The 22,321-nt window shown below is 36.9% G+C and overlaps 1 protein-coding gene and 1 pseudogene across 1 annotated transcript in view; one reads left to right on the top strand and one right to left on the bottom strand.

Annotated features, from left to right (window-relative positions):
* Nucleotides 1-22,321, bottom strand: part of C4H10orf90 (chromosome 4 C10orf90 homolog) — a 112,468-nt gene that overhangs the window by 64,097 nt on the left and 26,050 nt on the right. The window contains exons 2-3 of the mRNA XM_026667190.2: nt 18,280-18,374; nt 10,248-11,337 (exon numbers count right to left, since the gene is read on the bottom strand). Coding sequence (XP_026522975.2) covers nt 10,248-11,337; nt 18,280-18,374 — 1,185 coding nt within the window. The remainder of the gene's footprint in view (nt 1-10,247; nt 11,338-18,279; nt 18,375-22,321) is intronic.
* LOC113411880 (small EDRK-rich factor 1 pseudogene) lies at nt 1,326-1,696 on the top strand (annotated as a pseudogene).

Here is a 22,321-nt window from a genome sequence, read left to right as displayed (position 1 = left end):
GCAGATTTTACAGTCCTTCAGGCACCAAGAGACTTTGCTGTGCAAATCTAGGGAGGTTGAAATGCCAGAGAAAATATATGCTTACAATGTAGGTTGTTGTACTGATATCTAGCTAAGGTTACTACAGAAGATAAAATCTCTGGTCATCCTGATGGTGTGTGTGTGTGTGTGTGTGTGGTGTGTGTGTATTTGGCTGACAGAATCCTAAAGGTGACATGGGGCCAAATTTCTGCTCTCCGGGATCTAGGACCTGTTGTTTTATGATATTTCCAGCAGGGCCCATTTCTTTATTACAGTACTAGCATATCACATGCAATTTGACTTAAGGTTGTATTTTATGTGTGCCTGAATTCTAATTTTAAAACCATAATAAAGTATTGAAGAAATCTTTGGTGGGAGACTTTAAGGTTGGAATCCAGGAACATACAACTAAGACACAGGATTTAAAATAATTAGCATTCTTACTATATAACCATGTTTGTTACATCTCTTTGTTTACCTGAAACTGGGGCCACAGTTGGTTTAAAAACTAAGAGAAAGGAAATAATATTCTTTCCAAATATTTGTGATATTTTCGTCAATGGCAAAGGAAATCGATCTACATACAATTAAAACTCTGATTCGGTAAAGAAAATTGATCTACATACTATAAATTCTGATTCTGTAATTTAATTGGATGAAATCGTGCACAATAGAGCAAAACATTTTGAAACAAGGTACCTCAAATGAACTAACTTACAGAATTGTCCAAAATTAGGGACCCATGACTGTATCATTAAAATTCAAACAACCATCTCTTTACAAGGCAAATATAACCATTCAGCTACCATAACATTCCTTGTAAATGTAGTTCTGGAAGACATTAAAGACTTTGGTCACCATGGCTCAAGTTGAAGGGCCATTTCTGCCTTTGCAAAGCAGCCAATGAAGTGTTAAGGATAGCCTGGAGCATAGTAAAGTGCACTTGTCAAAACAGACAAGACTGCTTGAGGCAACATAAGAGGGGAAAGCGTACTTCAAAATTGCAGCAAGAAAATGTGCTCAAATGTCAGAGGGGCATTTACAAAGGGGGAAGGAACTGAGTATAAAGTGTTATCATTTATTCCTACCCTTTAAAAGTGGTCTGGGGAGGGTGATAGAGCAGGGCAGAAAAGCCCTTAGAGACATATCATATATACGATACACTATACTATATCTTGCTATATCTGGGCTGCAAAATGTTCTCTCCACATCTTTGCTGCCATTAGTGGTCATCTGAAATTTTGCAGTCCATTTATAGTCACCCTAAATAAAATGAAAATGTTGTTGAAGAAGGAGAAGGTTCTGATAGTTGGAACAGTTGGTGGGGAGTTGGAGCTTGAGAGCATAAAGGTTGTTATCGCTGGGGTTATTGTTTTGCCATGGCCCATGGGAACCAGCGTGAACTTTCCCGCCAGAAGAGTATGAAGAAAATCCAAGAACAAGGGGAAAAGAAAGGAGGACGCTTTATCAGCTTCTCAAAGGAAACAGAGAGATTCTGAAATATGCAGCAGAAGAAAAAAGCAGCAGATGAGAAGAAGGCTCTTCAGGCAGGAACAAAATAATATGTGGCTACAAAGAGGATCTAATAATGCTGCAGCATCTCAAAATATAGGGCCTAAAAAGACATATTTGTAAAGTAGCCAGCCATTAAATGGTTAATGTTTATCTTCTACTTGCTTGCTTGTTCAGTATGCATTTATTTTAGAATGTATGGTTAGTATAGTGTATTTGCAGCTGACTTGACTTTGACTGAATTACTAGAATCTGATCAAGGTTGTATTTCCCTTTGCATGTCTGTTAGTCACAGTAGCAATAGCCAGAATGTATTTTATTGTTAAATTGCTTGTGTGATAAAAATAAAATAAAATGTTGTTGAAGATCAGGGGTGTCAAACTGGTGGCCTGCGGGCCGGATGCATCACGCGCATGACATGCCCACCCCAGCTCCGTGAAAGCAAAAAACATTACAATACGTGATGTGACATCCATGTGACCTGGCGAGTTTGACACCCGTTTTGAAGATGAAACTGAGACTCCAAATTGATTGGCCTTTAATAGTTTCAGAGGCAACCAAATTGTTTTCGACTATTTTTCTTAACCAGATAGATACAAGGTACCGTGGGCTTCTGGATGTTGTAGAACTGTGACCCTTAATATTCCTTTTTCTCATCACAACCAATAATGAGCCATGTTGGGAATACTCATGATTCCCCACAGTTGCCTGCTCTCCAATTATCTATTGCAGGTTTTCTTGAAAGATTTTCTAAGACTAAAGCAATTTTATTTCAGTATCTGATAATTCTTCAACACTTTCTAAGAAGTTTGGATCTAGTATTACTCAACCGAAGCATTAAAAATATTCCTAAACTTCTGTTATAAAAAAATGAACTTTTTAATTTGAGGAAATAAAATCAAGAATTACTCATTTCTGAGTGTTTATTTTTTAAACATCCTTTCAGTGTCCTGATCAACAATTGACTCAGTTTCTAGAAATCTAATTGCTTTTGAGTTACCAGTTGGTGCAATATCTAGGGAATCTTGATTACTGTTATTATTACAGAAACAGCCAAGCCCTGAGGGATGCTGAAGTTTTAGATATTTAGTTGCTAACAAACTGGGATCTCCTGAATCAGCAACAAAAGTGCTGCAACAATATTTAGTGAAATCCAGTTCTTGCTGTGGCAATAGAAAGAGCTGCCAACATAATGATATCTTATAATGACTCTGTTTGCTCTCTTAAATGTTTTGCAGCTATCAAGTATGTTGCACTTTGGAAAATGGCAAAATAAAGCCACCTAAATTGCAGTTGGGGGCAAGACAATGCCAGTGTTAAGGATGCAGAGGGGGAGAAAAGAGATATCATGCTATGAAGAAACATTTAAAGAAGAAAAGCTGTCTGATTCTAGATGAAGTACCGTGTTTCTCCAACGATACGGCCTCTACCAATAGGAAGGCCCAGCATGATTTCTAGGCATGAGGTGAAATTAAGCCCCACCCCCAAAATTTAGGCCTATTCAAACCATGCTTTTCCCCGCCATTTCTCACATCATTTACACGAGGTGAAGAGAAATGGGCGGGGGAAGGGTGAGGGGATGGGGAGAAAACTTGCCTTTAGGAGTGCCCTGCAGGTAGCCTAGGCTAGAATACCCCAATAGCCGATAGAAGCTCCCTGAAGGCAGAGTCCCCAGCCGCTTCAGGGCGTGGCGTGGCTACCCGTGTCCCCTCACCTTTAGGGCAGTCTCTTTCAGGCGATGGAAGCTCCCCAAATGCAGTCACCAGCTACTTCAATCAGCTGGTAGAAGCGGCCTCGCAGCGAGGGGAGTGTGTGTGTATGTGCCACGCCTCGCCCCGAAGTGGCTGGGGACTCTGCCTTCAAAGGAGCTTCGATCGGCTGGTAGAAGCAGCCTCAGGGCGAGTGCACACACACACTCCCCTCGCCGCGAGGCCGCTTCTATCGGCAGACGAAAGCTCCCTTGAAGGCAGAGTCCCCAGCCGCTTCAGGGCGAGGCGTGGCTGCCCATGTCCCCTCGCCTTTAGGCAGTCTCTTTTGGGCAATGGAAGCTCCCCAAATGCAGTCACCAGCCACTGGCCAGCGCAGGAGGCATGAGCATGTGGGGGCTGATGGTGTCCAGCAACAGCCACAGTCCACCAGCCCTTTAGAATCCATCTATTACTTTGAGGATACTGAGTTAGCCAGGTAGATATGTGAGAGTAAATACAGTCATAAAATAGATTGGTTATGAGATAGTACGAGATAGCCCTTAAGCAAAGATTGTTAAATAAATATCAACTTAACCCTGGGAAAGAAGGGTGAGAAGGAAAATCAGCATAACCTTGCCTTCATTCTGTTTGGCACAAGAAGGAATAGAAGGAAACTCAGACAGGAATTCAAGATTCTGTGATTATACTTCTACAGCAATAAAATAGTTTTCCAGTAGTCCTTATGTTGTCTCAAAAGGCTGACACAGCGAATGGATGTGATGACTCTAAGCCACATTGATGCCAAGTGTGTGACTCAAGCCTTAACAGACATGCTGGGATAGAGTGCCTAATTGAGATGATCAATGAATCTTCTATAAACTAAATGTCAGAAGTGATGATACAATTATGCATAATATCCAGAATAGAAGAATTGGTGTCTGTCCCTTACCATTTTAAGGCAAACTGTCTAGCTGAAATGTTTAATGGAACTATGGGAACTATGAGCTACAAAGGTATTACTCAACATTTTAAAACAGGGAGTTCTTGTCCCAGTTGCTGTTTGCTTACTGGATAGTGTCATATCCAAGTCTTGAATCCTACCCTTTGAGCTGGTTTATAAGTAGAAAATCCAAGTCTCTTTGCACTTGATTCAGCATTAATGGGAAGAAGAATGCCTCTCCAGGATAAATATCCTGAACTTTGTGAACCAACTTTTCACACTTCCAAGAAAATGTTATAAATGATCCATGAAACTGTATGCAAAATACAAACAACTAGACTGGCTTGTATGACAAAACTGCCAGTAAGTGGGTGTTGGGGCTAGGAAACGAAGTATTGGCCCATTAGAAAACCAAATGGCAAGCATCTTATCAAAGGGAAATTCATGTCTATAAATCAGTAAGTGGAACTCCTAGGAATAATATTCTGAACTAGATTTTGTCATGTGAATATTCTAATGCAATATAGGGCCAAGGAAACTGGTCTACACAGTATCTCAGTTGAACTGTAAAGAAAAAGGAATGTTCCAGACAATATCTACTTGGGAGATTGTTCAGGGGGAGAGGTAGAGAAAATTTTGAAAGCTACATGAGGCTTGGATGAACTTCTGGAATATTTGGAAGGGACTCGATTCATCACCATGCTAGACTTAATTATGGGGTATCTAGACACCCTTAAGTGACTATGCTCAGGAGTGTTCCATCTTTATCACTCCCCAAGGCCTTCTGACTAAAAAATATTTCTTACAGGAAGAAGGGGACTTTGCTGTAGCAGACATTTATGATATAGTCATTTTCTATACTATCAGGAAATACCATTTAGGACATCTCTAGAATATGTTGTAAGGCGTGAAAGGGGCCATATTTACTAATAAGGGCATAAAAGAACAAATTGGTCCTAACCAGATTGTATATTTAATTTACAAGGTAGGATTATTTTTGCTCTAGTTTTAAAATATATTAAGATGTCATATGATGTAACATATCTTCCTTAGCATTCAACGTTAAACTTATTATAGAATGGCCAATTCCCTACACCAGTGATTCTCTGACCAATTACTCTTTTCCCAGTCTTAAATAATGTTATTACCCTGTCTATTGTTTTATATAAGCACTTCAGCAATGGCAGTCCTAACTGGATCCTCGACTAACAACAAGCAATTATAAATTGCCCTATTACTCCCAGGATATGCCTTTTGGGATAATTGTCCAGAGTTTCAGAACCACTACCCTAGAAAAAGTGCCTGGTACCATCTTATTTGGAGCTACCACATCACTTGCATAAATTTGTATTCATATAGTAAAGCAATAGCTACTCCACCAGCTGAAATCACTAAGATGACAAACTAGGTGAAGTGAGAAGTAGAACTAGAAGCTTTTGACAGTTAAAGGCAGCCATGGGTGTAGGCCTTCTCTGTGGTTGCCACTACCTTCTGGAACATTCTCCCCCAGAGACAAGATGGCCCCCCACTTGCTTGGCCTTCTGGAAATATCTGAAGACCTGGCTGTGCTGACTCACTTGGGGCCCACACAGATACACAGAGCCATGGGACTGGTTAGCACCTTGAAGGAACTCTGTCTTTTAATCCTGAACTTTAAATGTTTTATTCTTGTTTTAATCTGATTTCTATTATATTTATATGGTTTCTAAATTTGATAAACATAAGTACATGCCCCTAGCATAATTGTGCAAATTAGAGTAATTATGTAATTCGCATCAGTTGCAAGATTGAAGGAATGTAAATCTGGCTTTAGGAAAGGGAAAGAAATCAGCAAATTGTTAAGGGAGAACCAGAAAAGATTATTCAGCACTGAGAATGAGAAAAGCATTCCTTCAGTGCTGTTCCCCCTGCCCTCTACATCTCTGTTTCCTGAACTGCTGCCAATATTGACATACAAAAAACTTCAAGATGCAAAAGATTCTTTGTTTCCTGCACATTGGACTGCCCAGTGGTAGTTGCTATACAAAAACAGGAGAGGGTTGACTTTTTGATGAATTTTGGGATCTATCTTCACATGCAGCAGTGGAATTTGACTATGGCACCAGAATTGATATGAAGGAATGGCTTTGGAAATGAGAAAGGAATGAATGAACCTTTAAAAAAGGACTGGTAGAAAAGATTACTCCATCCCGAGAAAGAAAAAAAAGCATGAGAAAGAAACTCAAGATAACCCCACCTTGATGGTGCAGATAAAAATTAGGACAGGCTTTATTCTACCCTATAACAATAAAAACATTCCTAGACCTGCCATGCCTATTTCTTAACACATGGCATGACTCATGTGTATTGCATAATTCACATTGTTTGCATGATGGCAATATGATGCCTGTGGATGTCTCCTTACTTTGTCTGAAAAAGAAAAATGGTATTGGCATTGCAGAAATGTTTTTTAAAATTTGGTTATTTTGAATTTGCAGAACTTACAAATTTGGAGACAAATACAGCCCCAGATTAACTATATAGTTCAATTCTCTAAAAGACCATAACGACTTATTTTAATAAATTTTATTGTGAATAAAGCTTAGTAGAACTATCTTTTAATCCGTTCCATTATAGAATTAGTTTTTTAAGCAGCAAACATTTCTTGAAGAATTAAAACTCCTGTCTTTAATTATTGTTTCATTACTGCTAGTTTTTTAATGGCAACCTCCCAAATAAAGTAAGATTTAAAAAAAGAAAAGGAAAAAAGGAAAATCTTTTTAAAACTTCCAAAACTATGCTTACGGGTAAGAAATAGTTCTTCAGTCACAAGATTTCTTTTAACAATGTTTAACGTTTGGGGCCAAAGGGAACAACCACTGAGATACAAATTCAGCAGTTATATGATGGGCTGCAGCAAGGATTTATAGTTGCAACATTTGTGTCAACATTGTTAAAACAAATAATAAACATATGGTTCTTTCAAACACAGCTACAAACAAAAGAATTACAGGGTAGACAAACTGATACTGATCACTGTAGGGAACCTATAAATAATATAGCTGACCAATCATCCTATTCAAACTGTCCAACTCAGGAAAGAAAGAACATGACTTGCCTTTTGATTTCCTTCCATATTTTTTTTAACTTCCTGTGAAAGTCAATACCGGATTACCTACCTAAATACACTCTGCATGTTTTCTATTTTTCCATCAAACTATTCTTTATAGTTTTACTTCATGCCTCATTTTTCAAAAGCTGGATGAACTGTTTGTAAGTAACACAAAGATAACTGAAAGTAATAAGATGTCTACTAGATTGATCCTTTTTGGTTTGTTTCATAGGCATATTGTGGGTAGTCCCTATGGACACATTTCCGAATGCCTGGTAAGTATTGTGCTAAGAGCAATACTTTGACTTTCATTTTTAAACATAATAGACAAACAATATTGGGTCATTGTTTCGGAGATATTTCCTTACCAGATTCCTCAATATCTTCACCAATTGCGGAGTTCCTAAGTGTACATGGAAAGATCTTAACATTCAGGAAGATACTCAGCCCATGTTGAATTATATAGCATAGGCCAACATCAAGAGCTGATCACAGGAAATGTTTTATGACATTTTGTGTTATGTCATAAAGTGCTTCATGATAATTTTTTGTATCATAAAATGCTTTAAATGCATAAAATGTCTGCCCAAGTGTAGTGGTATGTGCCAAATTTCAATCCATGGGAGACCCGAGTCACAGATTTTGGATGCATTATGTAAATTAGCCCATTTGAGATACTTTGATTTTGCCCTACAAATGCACCATTTCGCATAGTTAAAGGTTAGAGGCACAAGTGTTTTAGTAGTACATAGAGATACCACAGCCGCAGGAAATCCAAGCAAATTTGGCTAATTTTGACTTTCAGATGGGAAAATAGCTAAAGGGAGCATGTTGATATAAAATGTAAATACATAATAGAGTACTTCAGCCTGGATCGTGGCATACTAGAGTACCCAACATGTTGAACCCAAATTTCTACACTGAATATGCACCTCTCATGTTATGTGACACATTTTATTAAACAGTATTAAGTGTTCATTTGTTTTTGTCTGCAATTATGCATTTGTTAAATTCCCCAACTCTTTAGAGCCAATTTTGAGTGGGCAGGGAGAATGCAAGAGTCTGCCCAAGTGTAGTGGTATGTGGGAATGACCTTGGAGGAAGATGAAAACCACAGACTAGAAAACCATTGTGCAAGTGGTATCTCAGTCTACAAAAGCAGAGTAGGGCATGGGAAGTGTTTCCAAAGGGACCCTCTCTTGTTTTCTGGACGGTGAAGGTAAAAAAGGAGAGGAGTTGAAAGATTCTGTTAATGTATACTTACAATAAAACGAGAGCAGGGGTGGGATTCAACCAGTGTTACTAACGGTTCAGTGAATATGTTTTGCGTGCACGTGTAAAAAAACCTTAAGCTGTGCCCCCCGGACAGCTGAAAAGTGCTACGTGCAGGTGTGCAGCATTTGAAAAGCCACTTTTTTCCTGCTTTTTCAACCTCAGCTGTACCGGGCAAAGCAGCTGAGGTTGAAAAAACAGGAAATAAAGGACAGGTAAGAGCCCGGGCAGGCGGGTGGGCCAAACAGCAGCAAACACAGAACTGGTTTGGTGTCTGCTGCTCTTCAGAGCTACTGGTTCTATAGAACCGGGCAGAACTGGTAGCATCTGGACTATCTCAAAGAGCTACTATCAATCTTGCAAGCCTCTCTCCTTTAACTCTTACTCTCCAGAAAATGTTTCCCTCCACTTCTGTGGATTGGGATAGCTTTTGCATGATGGTTGTCTAATACGCAGCTCTTCTTCCTGTCTCCCAAGATCATTCCCACATCCAATTATACAAATCTTTCTCCAGGCATGGGAACATTCACTATCTTTAAATTTTTGGATAATTATTCCTCACTAGTTGCTGCTTTAGCAACTGTGGCTACATAATTTGTTTTTGCATCAATACACCTTGCATAATAACATTAGGACCACTTTATATTTTAGTGCTTTGATTCTGGGAACCTACTCCCTTGTACAGGTAGTTCCCAACTTACAACAGTTTGTTTGGTATCTGTTCAAAGTTACAACAGCACTGAAAAAAGGGACTTATGACTGTTTTTCACACTTACAACCATTGCAACATCCCCATGGTCACGTGATCAACATTCGGATGCTTGGATGATTCATCTTTATGATGGTTGCAGTGTCCTTAGGTCATGTGATCACCATTCGTGAATTTCTGACAAGCAAAGTCAATGGGGAAGCTAGAATCACTTAAAATCCCTATAATTAACAACTGCAGTGATTCACTTAACATCTGTGGAAAAAAAGGTCATAAAATGGGGCTTAACAAATTTCACTTAACAGAAATTTTGGGCTCGATTGTGGTTGTAAGTCGAGGACTACCTGTACAGTTGGACACCCCAGTATTTGTAGATTAAAAAAAAATCTCAAATAAAGGCTATGTTGGAATACTAATGAATTAATAAATTAAATCGCAAATGTAAGATTTCCTGAATGGCTCTCAGGTTCATAATATCCAAGCGAATAAAACCAGTGGGCTGCATTAACAAAAGCAATTGGTTCTTTGTACTCTGCATGTATTATACCCCACGTAGAGTAGCATTTCCAATTCTGGGCACTGCATTTTAAAAAGAACATTGAGAAGCTAGAGAGAGTTCAAAAGACAGCTTCCAGGATAATAAGAAACCTAGATTCCAAGGGGGAATCAATCAAGTTGAAATTAAAAGAAAGGAGATTCAAGAGGCACATTAGAAAAAAAATTCCAGATGGAAAGACCTTTTAAAATGCCTTGATCTACAGTGAACTCCCTTTTCCTGGAGGCTATCTGATAAGGGAGAACCACTTGTCAGAGATATTTATTTCTGCATGGAACAGGAGGTTGAACAAGATACCAAAACAAAACCCTGTACTTTTCATAATCCTGTAATGTTTATTTCCTTGTGAGAAAATATAGAAAAAAATAGCCTCTGCCCCAAAAAGCCCATAATAAATAAATGTTTAGACAGCCTTTGATATCTCATACGCTATGTTAGGATCTCTTTAACCTACTTACCTTCATAGTAAGTCCAATGAGGAATGTAACCAGATAATGTCATGGGATTATCACTTGAAGGTATATCATTGTTCTTTATTTGTCTTAAATTATCAACTTCCTGAGGGCCGATCAGAGTTGACAGAGTTTCAGATCGAGGGGCACTTTTCCAGAAATCTTTAGTTCCTAAAGATTCAATTTTCAGTCTCTGTTTTTTATCCAAATAGATATCTTGCAGATCTGCATTCCAAATTGCTTTGAATGATGTCTTATGATCCTCTGGGAACTCAAGTACCTTTGTGATTAACTTCCCATTAGCTAAACTATCCACTCCATCTGGTGTTGTATTTTGAGAACTGCAATTTATCTGAAAAGACACAACTGACTGGTGTATTTTTTGAGTATTAGTCTGAAGTTGATCAATAGGTACCAAAAGAGACTTGTCTACATAATATATTGATTTGGGACACTGTTGGGAAATACTGAGGTGAACACTTGAGGTGAAAGAAAGATGTGCCTGCTTCTTATGGGTGTTATCCGAGGGGATCACTCTCTTTGCGGGGCTAGAAATCCAGTCCGATTGCCCCTTGCAGCTCTGCAGACAAGATTCAGAAATCTTTATTTCACTGACACTTCGATTTTGGCCATTTGCTTGAGAATGCAAAGATTTGGAAAGTTTACGTAAGCCAGTTACACCTGAAGCGGGAACCGTTGTTATTAGCCGCTTATTTTTCTGGCCTTCCAAGCAAGAAGGGTCAAAAGTATTTGTCTGAATTTTATTGTTTGAAGGTGGAACAACTCGCTTAGCAGTGATTGTAATGGAAGCAAAACCTTTATTCTGGTTATGCCATGGTTTCTCTTCTTTGCTATTAAATACATTGTCCTCTGAAGTTGTCTGGAATCTTAATTTTCTTGGAAGAAATACGAATGCTGTATTAATGTTGACTGAGTTATGATTTGCCACAGATTGGTTCATGTGATAAACATCGGCTTGGGTGATTACAGACTGCATAGGGAAAGCAGTCTTATTTTCTCTTGATTTATTTTCATCAATCGTCTGTGAAATGAGAATAGATGAAATCATTTTTTGCATTTTTAATGGAAGGGAGCCCTGCAGAGGAAAAGACCCAAATAAGTAACATTCTGTAAACTGGAAACACAGAGGAAAAATGTACATAGAAAAATATATATAGAGAAAAAAGATATGATAAAATCTACACTAGTTTTACATTGTGCGTCATTATATATTTCTTCCCCCAGTTCGTTTTCTGTAATTTCTAAAACAGAAATGTGCAAAACCCACTTACAGAGGCCTGTGAAAGGAAGAATGAAAATACAATTTGATGTGCAAATTACACATTTCATAGAACTGTTATTTTGAATGATTAATTGATCCGTTCAGTTGAATATGCAGCCTTCTGTTTGTTTAACAATGTAAATGTCAATAGTAACTGTCAATTGCAGATTATAATCTATACCACCCTGTGTTTTTATGCCAATGTACTAAAATATTAAAGTACTTTAAGCACTTACAGCTCCAAGTGCTTTGCAAAATGAATTACGTACGTAGGTGGGTTGCTATTTTCTATGCAGCATTTTTGTGGAATCTAGTTGAATGCAGTTGCATAAAAGCATCAAGAATGACATGCAGAGGAAGGAAGAGATACAATTCTTCTATTGTGCTTGTAAAAATATATAGATCTTTTACTGTTTATCACATCGTGGTGACAACAATAATGAGCAGGGAGATATATGCCCCAAACCTTTTCAACATGATTTAAAATCAGTTTTCTAACTATGACAACCACCGTGCTTGATTCTAAACAAAGCAATTACTTTAAAACTATTTTCTGTATTTTTCTATATTTTCATATGCTGCACACATTTGTCCTACAATGGAAAATGAAGTTAACAGGGTGTAACATAAAATTTCATCCAACTAGGATTAATACAAATTCAAATTGAATAATTGTTTTTATTGACTATAAATTAAGAATTCTACAACAGCAATCCCAAAAGTGCCTTTTAAAAGAGGCAACTGGACTTTCTGGTTTTTGTTGAAGACATTTCACTTTTCATCCAAGAATTCTTGGATGAGAAGTGAAATGTCTTCACAGAAAAAGTCCAGTTGCCTCTTGAAAAAGCACTTTTGGGACAGCCATGACTTGGAAGATTGAGAATCTCCATAGACATCTACAACAGCAATAGCCTATTATTAGAATACTAGCCTTTATTTACATGTATGTTGCACAGGTTGGTATGCTTATTTTGTGCCCTGCCAATTTTCAATTTCTATGGATCACCTAGCATTAAATATTTATATATCCCCCCATCCAGAATTATACTATCAGACTCTGGACTAATCTAAGAACAAAGCAATACAATTTTTTTAAAAATTGGGAAAATGAATTTTTAGGCATCATTCACTGTCTTCTATGAAGATTTAAAATTCAGCAATGCTTTGTTTAAAGTAATTGTGTGCCCTAGAATAAAATCTAGGTGAAAACTTTTGGTTCTTTAAAAATTATTCAAAGAAATGCTTCAGATCCCATATAAGTACAGAACTTCTCTACTAATCTAATGTTTTTCAAGCTTTCTCATGAGTCATAAAAATGCTGTTATTTTTTCAATCCAATTACAATTACTTTGTATATGAGATCATATGAATATGAGATCATATACAATGTAATTGTAATTGAAGATTACGAAATGGAAGCACAAAACAATTTGTAAACCAACCGGCACACTGTATGTACATATATGGAAGATGGCCTGAAGTTTTTATGTTTTGTTTGTTTATGTTTGTTTTAAAAACCAATAAAAAATTTTTAAAAAATGCTGTTACTTTAAAGAATCCACTAATTAAAGATGATATGACACTCCTAGTTAGAACAAACTTTTGGAACAAATGTTTGGATTGTTGGTAAGCAGATATGAGGATCTGATTGCCTATTTAATAGATTATCTAGTTCAATAGTTACAGGTAGTCCTTGACTTACAAGAGTTCATTTAGTGACCATTTGAAGTTACAATAGCGCTGAAAAAATTACTTATGATCGTTTTTCACAATAACTACCATTGCAGCATTCCTTTGATCCTGTAATCAAAATTCAGCTGCTTGGCAACTGACTCATATTTATGATAGTTGCAATGTCCTGGTGTCATATGATCACCTTTTGCAACCTTCTGATAAGCAAAGTCAATGGGGAAGTCAGATTCAGTTATATTATGAACAAGTGAAGTGATTTACTTAACAACTGTGGCAAGAAATGTTGCAAAATGGGGCAAAATGTACTTAACTGCCTTGCTTAGCAACATAAATTTTGGGTTCAATTGTAGTCGTATGTTGAGGACTACCTGCATTGAAAGATTCACAGAAACAGCTTACCTAACACAGCACCACCATTAAACATAAAAGTGTGAAAACCATAGAATTACATAAAGTTATAAGAAAAAGACCAAATAAAATGAAATATCACTGTGTGCCCTGTACAGAGCATAAAATCTTGACTGTTGGATTAGTCAAATTTGCTGGAGAATAATCAACATCAAAATTGGTTGCGAAGGGGTTTTTTGAATAAGAAATCTTAGAATGAGAATATACTATTGTTCTATGTAACAGCCAGATAAAGTTATGAAAAAGTAGAATATCCATTTATGTTAAATTGTACAGCTCCAATTTTCTCCCATATAGTACAATCCAATGGAAAAATGAGGTCACCCCAAGGACTTGTTCTTGAGAATTACTCAGTGGGTTATGTCCAAGGGCTATATGATCCCTAGAGAACTAAAGTAAGAAAAAACATATTCAACAGGGGATTGATTTCTCCTTCATGAATATTACCATCTTTTCCTTAACAAATTGTAGAGATTCTTCTAAACTTACCTCTTCAAAGAAATCAGCATTCAATACAGCAATTGAAAAGTGAAGCAGTGCAATCAAGGAAAGAGACATGTGAAAAAAGGCGGCAGCAAATCCTGCTGCGTATGCATAGAGGTATGCATCTGAATAAGAAGGCTCATTGGTTATAAATTCATTGTGATTTTTTTCTGTTTCCCAGTATAGATAAGAAACGTCATTATGGCATAGCAAACTTTTAAAAGTGAGAGCAATACTGCTTTCTAAAGCTAGCATGATTCCTTATGGGGAAAATGTTAAGCAATAGGAACATTGCTTAATCTGACTGTCCTGAAATAAAGCTCTAATAATTTAGATTGACAAATTATTTCCCATTTGCTCCTTGTTAATCACATGTCTGAAATAGGTTAATTTGAGGTTGCTCATTTCTGCTTCAGATAAGAACTCTGAATTGATTTGTTCAATGATCCATCAGTGTTCTTGCCTGTCCACTGTAGCCTAAGGAATCTCTTCCAACATCAAAGTTCAAAGGCACCAATACTCTTCCTAGTCTGCTTATTTACTTTAACTTGGAGCTGGCACATGAGCAGCTTATTGATCTGTTTCACAGTCATCACTTACCCGTGGCTTTGAATTCAGTATCTCCATCTCCTTTTAGCAATAATAAAGTCAATTGATTTGTATATACTCGTGATTTTCCTGTACAGAGGGATCATTTTATATTCTATACCCAGGACATGTATGTACTTCTAACATGTATATGCTTCTACAGGACATGTACAGGTAGCTTCTAACATTTTCCCATTTAAGAAAAGAAACATGGGGTCTCTTAAAAATAGAACCTCTATAGAGTTTACCACGGCTTGCAGAATAGCACAAGGTTGCCACAAGGCTACCTCTGTGAAAAAGCTTAATTTCCCATCATATCGGCCAGGTTCCTCTCTCTCAAGCTTAAACATTAGAAAGGTTAAGCTGGGTGCTGCTGGGCCCTGAAGGAACAGGCTGAGTAACAGTCTCTGTGTGATTGAGTGGCTGAGTGCAAAGTAGGTTCAAAGCCTGTCAGCTGCAACAGCCTTGTGTGGTGGTAGCTAGCTTGAGGCTTGTAGCTAGCTTGAGACTCCTGTAGGGGGCTGAGTGGCTGGGTGGGAAGCAAGCCAAAAGCCTATGGGACGTGGGGTGTGTGTGTGCTAAAGCAGGCCCAAGGCCTGTGGGGACCACAAGGGGTAGGAAACAGCACACAGTGCCTCAGGGGGTGGGGGAGGACTTGGGAGGCCAGGGGCAGGGAAGCCTGAATCTGTTTTAGGCCTTTCAGAGTCTCCCCTACACCTGAGATAGACCATGCTTTACTTAATGATCAATACAGCCACTTAACGTCTGCATCAGGGAGAGTGGAGATTGGAATCATTAAGTAAAGTGACCATGCAGATAATAGCCATCATATAACCATAATGGGCAGTTTCTATTATGGTAATAACTTGAGGACTACCTGTATACAGCCCAACCCTGCTAGATTTTAGGGAACCAATTAAAAGTTTACTTTCTTAACAGACCATGAAGGTAGGCATATTATAATTTTTCCCCTTCCTCTAATTTATAATTTTATTTAAATAGAGATTTTAAATTATCATTTGGTAGAGGCACCTATACAAATAATGCATTACCTACAAGAAGTTTTAGTGATTAACCCACATCACAAAATGCATTCATGCAACCATATGTATACAATTCATTGTGAGATCTAATGTTGGAAGTAAAGAATTCCTAATACAGTAAAATAATTCAGAGCAGCAGTGGCAAAACTTTGAATTGCCATGGGTTTCTCTTTTGGGTGGTTGATGTGCTATCTATGTGGCCCATAATGACCCAGTACTACTAATGTGGCAGGAGGATAACAATAGACTTATAGACAGAAGTTATTAGGTAACAGTAAAAGTCAGATAATATTTTCAGTCTCTGTATTGTGCAGTTATTGAATCAACTTCATGTAGAAATGGCCCATTACTATCATCTTCTCTACTCAGAATGCAATCTTATTTGCAATGATCCCAGCAAGTAACAACATAGAACTAATTTCATCCTGGCTCAAAAACAAATCAGGCCTAGTTAAAACATAAATGGGAATTCCAGGACCATAGGATAGTATTTTTTTTTCATTCTCTTTTTCTCCAATTCCTGGGAGAAGGCAGTGGCAACCTATCTGTACTTTTGCCAAGAAAACTGTATGGATGTTTTACTGTCTCATCAGTACTCCTCTGAGATTGCCAGAAAATCACTGTTTCAAAACTCACACACTCAGCACAAGGTAAGAAAACAAGTAAATAAAACAAATGTTGCCATTTGGCTATGATTCTTAGAAATTATTACTTGAAGAACATAAGAATAAAAAGCTGATATCCTATCCACCCATGTTTGTCACTGTGTGTTTAGTTACTTTATTAAACTGTTAAACTATATTGCTTGCTGTCTGTCAGTGGTTTTTACAATAAACAATAGATGTTTTGGCCATTAGGTTAAGAGTGGGTCCATAAAGATTCTCATCCTGAAAGGCTTTGAGACAAAAAGAGAGAACAACAGAATCATGATAGGATAATCCCTCACTGCTTGGTGGCTTTAAAAAAAAGTGGTGTTGTTGCCCTACTATAAATTATTTCATCAGAGTAATGTTTTAAAGCCCATACTCCCAGTTTTTAGGGAATAAGCTTGTCCTAGCAGCTTGCATGTGAGCAGTAATAAGAGTAAGATGGTGGGGGAGAAAGAAAATCCAGTAACCTATGGTAATAGCACCTTTAATCTTCTTCCTCTCCTTATAATAGTCTCTAGAAGTTCTCAAGTCATCCAGGTTGTGATTGTCCCAAAGGTGCTTTTTTTTCAGGAGGCAACTAGACTTTCTTGTTTTTTCTTTTGAAGATGTTTCGCTTCTCATCCAAGAAGCTTCTTCAGCTCAGACAGGACAGTGGGGAATGGAACAATTTTTATTCCTTGCAGACAGCTGGTAAACTGCATCCTTTTAGAGGGTTGTTGAAGCACTCCCCACTATCCTGTTAGAGCTGAAGAAGCTTCTTGGATGAGAAGCGAAACATCTTCAAAAGTAAAAAACAAGAAAGCCCAGTTGCCTCCTGAAAAAGCACCTTAAGGGACAACCATGACCTGGGTGACTGAGAATCTTTTAGCTACACAATTTAGGATGGACACCCTTTGAATGGTGTGGGAATAAGAATGGATTTCCAGAGTGGGGAAAATTGCAGACTACAGAAACCAGGAGCACTACTCAGGTGACCCTGAAGACATTGATAAAACTCCAAGTGCTTCAACAAAGGATGCACCTCTAAAAGGGTGCAAATGACCAGCTGTCTGCAAGGAGTATAAACCCTTCCATTTCCCACTGTCCTGTCAGAACTGAAGAAGCTTCTTGGATGAGAAGCTAAACATCTTCAAAAGAAAAAACAAGAAAGTCCAGTTGCCTCCTGAAAAAGCACCTTGCGGTCTCCTTATATGAAAGGAGAAAAGGCCCATCTACACGTGAAGAAGCAGTGTTAGCTTATTTTTCCTCTCTTGTTTCATTGGTTCTGTTAGTTCCTATTACCTCTGTCGGGAGAGGAGAGGCCTAATTCCACCAGGTGGATTTTAGGCACTTTTTATTAAACTATTATAGGAGTTTTATTACACTATATAGTATCATATAGGCCACTTTAGTGCAAAATGACACGTTTTATCCTGCATAATACAGGTTCTTGGCCATGGGACTCAGCTTTAAAATTACATCACAAAAAGCCTTAAAAAGTTAGTAATATTCTAAGGTCGAATAAAATATTTGGCATTTATCAGGTGAACTACAGCAACTTCTATGAAATATGGTAAGCCCCACAGGCTTATGTTTTCTGAAATGTAATCCATATTCTGAAAAAGAAAAAAAACTGCCAAGTCTCCTGACACCTAACCTTGGATCAGGAATACTTTTCAAGAAAGCATTTTTCTTTAAAGACGCATAGGACTTTTCTAAGTACATGAATTAACAAATGTTGCAAACAAAATAGTAATATCTTAGCCATCAATTTATATGATTTTTCTGCTAATAAGTGAATTCTGAATAAAAACAAAGAGCAACATGCTATACTCATATAAATAATCCATTTTCAAAATATTCTTGTATACCATTCACTAATCAGAAGATTGAATTGAAAAAGCATTTTGTACCTGTGTCAAAGTTGATTCTTTATTTGTTGCTTTATTAAATTGAATAGCTTTGCATATTCCCCAGTTTTTAACTCCATAGCAATTTTTTCTTATCCCTAGAGAAAAAGGTAAAAAAATAAGAGGTTACTTACAATCAGATGACTATACAGTTAAATAAAGTTCATTTATATACATCAAAGAACCACTATTAAAGATGTCACAGCTTAAAACATGATCTTTGTTTATTTATAAAATAATAAGAAATGAAACCAAATACTGTGCTTTCTATCCAATGAATCTGCAATTTTGTATGAGTGTCCTGGGATAAATGGGAGCAGTTTAACCTTGGGAAACCTTCAACTCACATTCGTATCCTTAAAACCTGTTAAAATTTAAGTAAAAGAATTTCAGCAACACCCAGTCTATAGCAGGGGTCTCCATCCTTGGCTTTGCTGGCTGAGGAACTCTGGAAGTTGAAGTCCACAAGTCTTAAAGTTGCCAAGGTTGGAAACTCCTGGTCTACAGCATAACCAATGGCCTCCTGCAGCCTTTTGTAAGGTCAGGATGATCAGTTGCAGCTTTTAAATTTTAAATTTCATTCCAGTTATTAAAGTCAAAAGTGGCAGTCATCACACCATGTCAACAGGCCCCCCTCCAGAAACCAGCTTATTTTATGTCTTAAAACTACAAATATTTAAGGATAGTGGCCAATACTCCAAGAGATAACATTATTTTCCAGATTGTAATGTAATTTCAAATAGTTTTTGTCAGCAGCAGGGTTGCATGCATGTACATATGGGTAAGTTTCTAACTGTGTTGCTTTGACCACTATTGTTTGACTCTGTCCTCCATGGACATTACTGGTTTATATGTCTTCTACATAAGATAAACAAGAAAACAAAATGAGGCAAAAAGTCTTACCATAAATAAATATCATGGATCAGATTTCATTGAAGATTTAGGTGCCATACAAGATAAATAATTTGTGCTTTCAAAGGAAGATGGGTTTACTGTTAAAATTTTTAATCTTTCTTAAGTAGGCAAAAGTGATTTTTACTCTTTTGCTATAATGCCAGATTTTGTCATCGAAGTCTAACAGAAGATGGAATGTTTATATGTTACCATGACACTTGTGATACCATTCTATCCTGAACAACAAGGTTTTTGTTTTTCTGTCACAAGCTGTACCGATAGACCATGTTTCTTGCCAAGGTTTTGCCCACTAGAATTAGAGATGCAACTCTTTCTCAAAGTTAGGACTGGTATTTCCTTTAAAGGCATTTTTTCTCCTTTTTTTTTTGTAGTAAGGAAGAAGCAATGAAATATGATCTTCAATATGGAAATGTCTGGCTCAAATTTTGCTTCATTCTGGAACTCACTAGAACATGACACAACCTTTAGCTCAGTTCTGCACATAAAATAGTCCTCTTTATTTAATAAGATGAATGCTTATTTACAAACACTATAATATATATTTTAATAATGAGCAATAATTGTGATGGATACTATTGTAAACATTTTGATTATGATTTCTTAAAAATAATTGTACCCAGACAACACACTGTTTGATTGAAATTGAACTTTTACATGTTATATAAATAAAAAATGAAAAAATAATGAGCAATTTATTACAAATTCTACAGTACTTAGTCAAAATAAATAAACATTTATTTTTCATGGTTGTGTTTGTAATGCTTAATATGGTTACTACTCTTTTTTACTCAGTCCTTAAATTATTCAGAAAATATTGTAATATTGATTAAACTGAGATTAAATATAACATGGAGCATGTTGGTTTTCAAGGAAGAAATGGGTTTCTTGTTCAGTAGCAAAATTTAGTAATTTAATAATTTAGTAATTCTTTAGCTCATAGGAAATAAGGATGAACCAGAAATCAAATTAAAAAAAGATTTGTTGCCTTTTGTTCATTTCAAGACAAGATAACTAAAAGAATACAATGAACAAGGGAAACCAGGCGTAATGTTTATTCCTTTTGTCATCAGCTGTTTCTCCTATTTCTGACATTCTGCACGCACCTTTTTAAAGAAGAAAATGTAAATGAGAAAAAAAGATTTTAAAGTTGGATAAGTCTGTTTAGTTTACTATAAAATACATTCTTTTCAGACAAAGGCTTATTCTTTCCATTTGCACATGAGTTTATAAATGTCTTTTTTTAAAAACCAGCATAAAATTAATATTTGCTCAAGTATGCAGTTTTCCATCCATATTCTGTACCGTTTTTTGGGGGGGGGATGTTCCATGAGATATGGTTTTGTGTGCACATTTTCCTAATATACACTTTTGCTATCCTGTTTCTTGTATATAGCCCTGCATTGCCAAATTCAGAGATACGTTAAAAAATAAAAAGTAATTATGTTCTGATTTAGCTACTAGGAAAGTATGCCATAGGTTACTTTGTAATAAAAGGCGACGCAAACAAAGATTGTCTTCTGCACTAATTTATATCCATTTTATATTCCAAAAATATTTTTTAAGTAAAAAAAGAATACAGCTGCAGAGACAAATATAATAAATAGTTTGGCCCAAAGACATGCAGAATAGGATACATTATGGTGATCTATTACAGACTGCTATCCCACACAAACATATTAAGACAGCGAGGGTGAAAGTTCGTTCTCCAAGCTTGTGGGTTGGTTTCTGAACGTTTCATTACCAGGCTAGGTAACATCTAGCCTGGTAATGAAACATTTGGAAACCAACCCATAAACTTGGAAAATGAACCTTCACCCTCATCCTACACCCGAACTACAGATATTCGTCACTATTGCAAATATTAAGACAATACTGACTGCTGCCATGTCCAGTCATTTCTGATCTGGGGATCAGTGCTCATCTTCGTTTCTTGGCTGAGGGACCCAGCGTTGTCTGAAGACATTTTCCGTGGCCATGTGGCCAGCATGACTATATTTCAAAGATGCATAGAACTCTGTTGCCTCCCCACTGAAGTGTTATCTCTTAATCTACACACATTCACATGTTTTTGAAGTAAGAGCAGAGGTGGTATTCAGAAGGTTCTGACCACTTCTAGAGAACCGGTAGCGGAAATTTTGAGTAGTTCAGAGAACCGGCAAATACCACCTCTGACTGGAGATTTTACAGGATCCTTTCCCTGCCACGCCCACCAAGCCACACCCACAGAACCAGTAGTAAAAATGTTTTGAATCCCACTACTGACTGGGAGGCAGGAGCTGGGGTAGGAATGGGAGCTCACCCCGTTGCGCAGTGCTTAGGTCTCAAATCCAGGAGAAGAAAGGAATGGTGGAGTGAATTATGAATATATGACATATAATTATTCACATGACAGAACTGTACATTATTTTTCTTTGCAAGGTACTTATTTTTATTTATTTATGCATTTTTACTAGTTTTTACAAATAACTCAAGGTGATGAACATACCTAATACTCCTTGCTCCTTCTATGTTCCTTACAACAACCCCATGAACTTTGCTTTGAACATGCAACACACAATTGTAGATTGATTTTATAAGTATAAACAAACCACAGTTGTGTGGCAGGAAAATAAATAGTAGGCAGATGTTGTGCCTATCATTAATTTCAGCAGATGACTTGTAAATTTTTTTTTATAAATTGAATTTTACATTTAGATTTAAAGAGGGCAGAAAAACAGCCTTAAAGCTTAAATAGTAAATTGTATTTTTATTCCCTTGGTGAAAAATGTAATCACTTTTGTATATGTATTTATATGTACACACATTGCACAATACAGAGACAAGATTCATAAAATAATAATGGAAGCAGCAAATACAAAATCGTACCTGGTTCATTATCTGCAAATATAATCAAAATAAATAAAAGTGAAAATGTTTATGTATTCTGTCTATGGACAGAGTAGGCTAGGCAGCCACTCTAGTTTAGTCAAAAAGCCAGAAACCTGTTGCTTAGCAACAAAAAACCCTCACAATTGTGTATTCTCTTTCATATGCAAGAGCAAACACACACACAGAAAGACAAAGCTGATGAAGTCAGACGCTACCATCATAAAGACATGTACTGTTTGTAATGTAATTAGCTTATCTTCTA

Source organism: Notechis scutatus, chromosome 4, assembly GCF_049901735.1.
Source record: "Notechis scutatus isolate UNSWTSFEM ecotype Mainland chromosome 4, rNotScu1.2, whole genome shotgun sequence".
NCBI lineage: Eukaryota > Metazoa > Chordata > Lepidosauria > Squamata > Elapidae > Notechis > Notechis scutatus.
The sequence above is the reverse complement of the archived record's forward strand: the minus strand, read 5'-3'. Positions and strand labels throughout refer to the sequence as shown.